The sequence below is a fragment of the Capricornis sumatraensis genome, chromosome 4 (genome assembly GCF_032405125.1).
Source record: "Capricornis sumatraensis isolate serow.1 chromosome 4, serow.2, whole genome shotgun sequence".
Lineage (NCBI taxonomy): Eukaryota > Metazoa > Chordata > Mammalia > Artiodactyla > Bovidae > Capricornis > Capricornis sumatraensis.
Window position 1 is genome coordinate 157,690,877 of NC_091072.1, and position 5,738 is coordinate 157,696,614.

Below are 5,738 nucleotides of genomic sequence, written 5' to 3' on the forward strand. Positions count from 1 at the left end.
ATTTCTGACCAACTGTATTTAATGTCTAGGTACAGTACTAACTTGGGAGATAACAAAACAAAAATCCAATAAAAATATGGAGAAAATATTCCTCAATGATGCAGGAGGCAGTGATTATAACTGAACAGTGGCAATTTCCTAGGATTCTGGGCAAGAGTTTCCTTCTTCCTACTGAGAATTCTGAAATTATGAAACATTACTTATGCAAATTTCAGCAAATGCAAATTACAGATGGCATTTTCCAATGCATTTTCCATGCATCTGTTGTGACAAAAACATGTTGTTTTCCCTTTCACAGAGTATATCAATTTGTTCCTTTTTATAGGAAAATAACCAATAATATGATACTTCTCTATTAACTGTTTCTTGGGAACTTTCAGACACCAAAGCTCAGTTTTGAAACTCAATAGCACAAAGGTTTTCAGAGGAAGGTTTGATTCAGGAGGCCCTTCGAAGTCACATCTGTCCATTTCTTTTTCGTGCATACACCCCCAAACAAGCACAAGTGCCTGTCATGCTGAGAATCACACCCAACAAGAGAGCAATTGCATCTCCGGCTTCTACTGCTTCAACAACAGGCAGCACCAAAAGCGGTGAAAAGAGGGCTAGGAACAACTGTGCTGAAACCGAGATCGTGATGTGGCTGGTCCTTGAAGGATGAAGATCTCAAAGAAGGCGGCACTGAATTCTGTCCGACTCCCGTCCAGCAGCTCTGGATGCTGAGGCTAAGAGATTCCACGTGACAGCGCCTACTTCAAGGAAGCAGCCATTACAGAAAGTCAGACTATTACATTTAGAATGGATAAACAAGGTCCTGCTATACAGCCCAGGGAACTCTATCCAGTCTCCTGGGGTATATCATAATGGAAAAAATATTTAAGAAGCATCTGTATATGTGTATAACTGAGTCAATTTGCTGTATGGCAGAGACTGGCCCAACATTGTAAATCAACCATACTTCAATAAACACATACACACACACACAAGAAGAGACCATGGAAACCATACTCCTTGCATTCTAGCATGCTTCAGAATACGTGTCCATGGCCTTTACACTTTAAATCACTCAGCCTGGCTAGAATCTTCTTGGATCCTGCTTTCTCTCCTGGAGGACAGTGTCAGCTCAGTCCAGCACCAGATGTTGCTATGGAGAATTCTGAGGTCATCCTTATGGGTGACAGTAGCCTTTTTCCAGGATGTTCAAAGAATTCTTTTATTAAAGTTCAGTAACCAACCTAGATAGCATATTGAAAAGCAGAGATGTTACTTTGCCGACAAAGGTCCTTCTAGTCGAGGCTATGGTTTTTCCTGTGGTCATGTATGGATGTGAGAGCTGGACTGTGAAGAAAGCTGAGCGCCAAAGAACTGATGCTTTTGAACTGTGGTGCTGGAGAAGACTCTTGAGAGTCCCTTGGACTGCAAGGAGATCCAACCAGTCCACCCTAAAGGAAATCAACCCTGAATGCTCATTGGAAGGACTGATGCTAAAGCTGAAACTCCAGTACTTTGGCCACCTCATGCAAAGAGTTGACTCATTGGAAAAGACCCTGATGCTGGGAGGGATTGGGGGCAGGAGGAAAAGGGGACAACAGAGGATGAGACGGCTGGATGGCATCACTGACTCGATGGACGTGAGTCTGAGTGAACTCCGGGAGTTGGTGATGGACAGGGAGGCCTGGCGTGCTGCAATTCATGGGGTTGAAAAGAGTCAGACACGACTGAGCGACTGAACTGAACTGAACTTTAGTAAGATGAGAATTCTGCATCAGTTTTTCCTGGGACACAATTTACTCTTTCTTGTGTGTGTGTGTGTGTGTGTGTGCCCTTTCTTTTGTGAAATTTAATTTTCATTTTTTAAGTTACATGTTACATACATAAGTTACACGTATACATAGCTTTAAGGAAATTCGTCCTATAAGACTTATAATTTAAAACACCAGTCTTCTGTAGTTGCTCCCCAGAAGCAGACATTTTCAACTGTTTCCTTTGATATTTATCTCTGAGGCTCTGTGGTAAATACTTTGGCCGGCTCACCCAACTCCCATTTCTAACTCTCTTTTCTTTCACACTACTCCAGCTAGGGTGGGCAAGTGGCCAGCAGACACAGGGAGAAGTCTGCCGTGACGTTCCTGAAAAGATGGTTTCTTTCCTGATACAGATGTTGCCTCTTTCTTTTCTTCCTGCTGGAATATGGATGTGGTGGTTGGAGCCGCACCTGTCATTTTGTAACCTGAGGTATCAAGCATAAAGGGCAAGGAGAATTTCAACGACGGCTGTCACAGCACTGAGCCTCTAAACTAATCCTAGCAGCTGCATACTTCCATAATTCTTGTTATATGAAGCAGAGAAAGGAAGAGAAACAGTTTAAGCCTTTGAAATTAGCATTTATGATTTTGTTGTGTTTTTTTTAAAGGCAAAGGTCTTTCTAACTGATATATCCCTCATAACTTAAAATTATAAATGTATACTGCCATTTCTTAATTTTTTAAGTTACAGATAACTTTTGGAAGCTGAGGATTTAACTCTCTTCCTTCCTTCCCCCCAATATCCAGTCTCCTTTCCCCTGCCTACCCAACCTCTACTCTGCTTATCAGGGGTTCTGCACCTCGTATCTTATATGCAGAATTCTGCAAATATCTGGGGGAGATAGGGGATGTTGGGCTCAGTTCTCTATCCTTCCCTTCTCTCTGAGATCCTAGCCCTTGTGGCTCCAAGTTCTTCTCACCAGCCTCACAAGATGATCAGAAGCTTTGCTGTCTTCTCCGTAGCCTTCTGCCGAGGCCGTCTGTTCCAGCTGTCCCAATTCTGGGCTTCTTGCCAGACTCCCAAATGAGCAGACGGCCAGAGGGCAAAGCTTCTCTCGAAGGCGGTTCCCCTGCACCTAAGAGCATGCAGGATCTTCACTCCCTGGCCAGGGGCTGAACCTGAACCCCCTGCACTGGGAGACAAAGTCTTAACCCCAGGACTGCCGGGGAAGTCCCCCTTAAACTCGATTTCTTCCAGAGCTTTTAATGCCTTCAAACACATTGCTTTTGTGGTTTCATTTGTTTGACTGGGCATTACATCCGGCTTTTCCAGATCACAGATCTTGGTAGGATCATCGATGCCCTGTAAACTTCTCTATCAGAGCTAGAGAGAGATCCTCACAACTCCTTGTCAAGTGGACCTCCAACCACCGTCCCCCTGAGTTTCTTCTGAGGTGTCAACCTCTCTGGATTCTACAGCTTCCGGACCTGGTCACATCCACTTAGGGTTCATCTTCTCTGGGTCTGTTTGATGAGTTCGTCTCATCTATCTGCCATTCAGCTTCCAAAGTGTTATCACCATCTCTTTCCTATTTTCCCTTCTGTCCTTGAGAATTTACGCCTCTAAAAACATCTGTTTTCTGTCATTTTGGTTGAGATTTGTAAGAAGGTAGATGTCGTTCTTTAACATAAGATCTCAACCTTGCTGCCAGGCTATGTAGGAAGGATTAACATCTTGTTTTACAGATAAAAAAATTGAACCTCAAAGAAATTGCTGAACGTGTTGAGGTGAGTGTACCAGTTCAGTTCAGTTCATTTCAGTCGCTCAGTCGTGTCCAACTGTTTGCAACCCCATGAATTGCAGCACACCAGGCCTCCCTGTCCATCACCATCTCCCAAAGTTCACTTAAACTCACGTCCATCGAGTCGGTGATGCCATCCAGCCATCTCATCCTCTGTCGTTCCCTTCTCCTCTGCCCCTAATCCCTCCCAGCATCAGGGTCTTTTCCAATGAGTCAACTTTTCACATGAGGTGGCCAAAGTATTAGAGTTTCAGCTTTAGCATAGGTCCTTCCAGAGAACAGCCAGAACTGACCTCCTTTAGGATGGACTGGTTGTATCTCCTTGCAGTCCAAGGGACTCTCAAGAGTCTTCTCCAACACCACAGTTCAAAAGCATCAATTCTTTGGTGCTCAGCTTTCTTCACATCCATACATGACCACTGGAAAAACCATAGCCTTGTCTAGATGGACCTTTGTTGGCAAAGTAATGTCTCTGCTTTTGAATATGCTATCTAGGTTGGTCATAACTTTCCTTCCAAGGAGTAAGCGTCTTTTAATTTCATGGCTGCAATCACTATCTGCAGTGATTTTGGAGCCCAGAAAAGGAAAGTCAGCCTCTGTTTCCACTGTTTTCCCATCTATTTCCCATGAAGTGATGGGACCAGATGCCATGATCTTAGTTTTCTGAATGTTGAGCTTTAAGCGAACTTTTTCACTCTCCTCTTTCACTTTCATCAAGAGGCTTTTTAGTTCCTCTTCACTTTCTGCCATAAGGGGGGTGTCATCTGCATATCTGAGGTTATTGATGTTTCTCCTGGCAATCTTGATTCCAGCTTGTGCTTCTTCCAGTCCAGTGTTTCTCATGATGTAATCTGCATAGAAGTTAAATAAGCAGGGTGACAATAGACAGCCTTGACGTACTCCTTTTCCTATTTGGAACCAGTCTGTTGTTCCATGTCCAGTTCTAACTGTTGCTTCCTGACCTGCGTACAGGTTTCTCAAGAGGCAGGTCAGGTGGTCTGGTATTCCATCTCTTTCAGAATCTTCCACAGTTTGTTGTGATGCACACAGTCAAAGGCTTTGACATAGTCAATAAAGCAGAAATAGATGTTTTTCTGGAACTCTCTTGCTTTTTCCATGATCCAGAGGATGTTGGCAATTTGATCTCTGGTTCCTCTGCCTTTTCGAAAACCAGCTTGAACATTTGGAAGTTCACAGTTCACGTATTGCTGAAGCCTGGCTTGGAGAATTTTGAGCATTACTTTACTAGTGTGTGAGATGAGTGCAATTGTGCAGTAGTGTGAGCATTCTTTGGCATTCTTTTTCTTTGGGATTGGAATGAACACTGACTTTTTCCAGTCCTGTGGCCACTGCTGAGTTTTCCAAATTTGCTGGCATATTGAGTGCAGCACTTTCACAGCATCATCTTTCAGGATTTGAAATAGCTCAACTGGAATTCCATCACCTCCACTAGCTTTGTTCGTAGTGATGCTTTCTAAGGCCCACTTGACTTCACATTCCAGGATGTCTGGCTCTAGATGAGTGATCACATCATCATGATTATCTGGGTCGTGAAGATCTTTTCTGTACAGTTCTTCTGTGTATTCTTGCCACCTCTTCTTAATATCTTCTGCTTCTGTTAGGTCCATACCATTTCTGTCCTTTATTGAGCCCATCTTTGCATGAAATTGTTCCCTTGGTATCTCTAATTTTCTTGAAGAGATCTCTAGTCCTTCCTATTCTGTTGTTTTCCTCTATTTCTTTGCATTGATTATAACTGAGGAAGGCTTTCTTATCTCTCCTTGCTATTCTTTGGAACTTTGCATACAGATGCTTATATCTTTCCTTTTCTCCTTTGCTTTTCACTTCTCTTCTTTTCACAGCTATTTGTAAGCCCTCCCCAGACAGCCATTTTGCTTTTTTGCATTTCTTTTCCATGGGGATGGTCTTGATCCCTGTCTCCTGTACAATGTCATGAACCTCCGTCCATAGTTCATCAGGCACTCTGTCTATCAGATCTAGTCCCTTAAATCTATTTCTCACTTCCACTGTATAATCACAAGGGATTATTTTGGTCATACCTGCATGGTCTAGTGGTTTTCCCTACTTTCCTCAATTTGAGTCTGAATTTGGCAATAAGGAGTTCATGATCTGAGCCACAGTCAGCTCCTGGTCTTGTTTTTGCTGACTGTATGGAGCTTCTCCATCTTTG

The 5,738-nt window shown here is 43.2% G+C and overlaps 1 protein-coding gene across 1 annotated transcript; it reads right to left on the reverse strand.

Moving 5' to 3' along the window:
- Window positions 1-456: 456 nt before the first annotated feature.
- LOC138078813 (small integral membrane protein 30-like) lies at window positions 457-770 on the reverse strand. Its single transcript, XM_068971552.1, has 2 exons — window positions 754-770; window positions 457-649 (listed from the first exon to the last, which is right to left on the reverse strand). The coding sequence occupies exons 1-2, from the start codon at window positions 768-770 to the stop codon at window positions 457-459; spliced, it is 210 nt and encodes a 69-aa protein (XP_068827653.1).
- Between the last annotated feature and the right edge of the window lie 4,968 nt (window positions 771-5,738).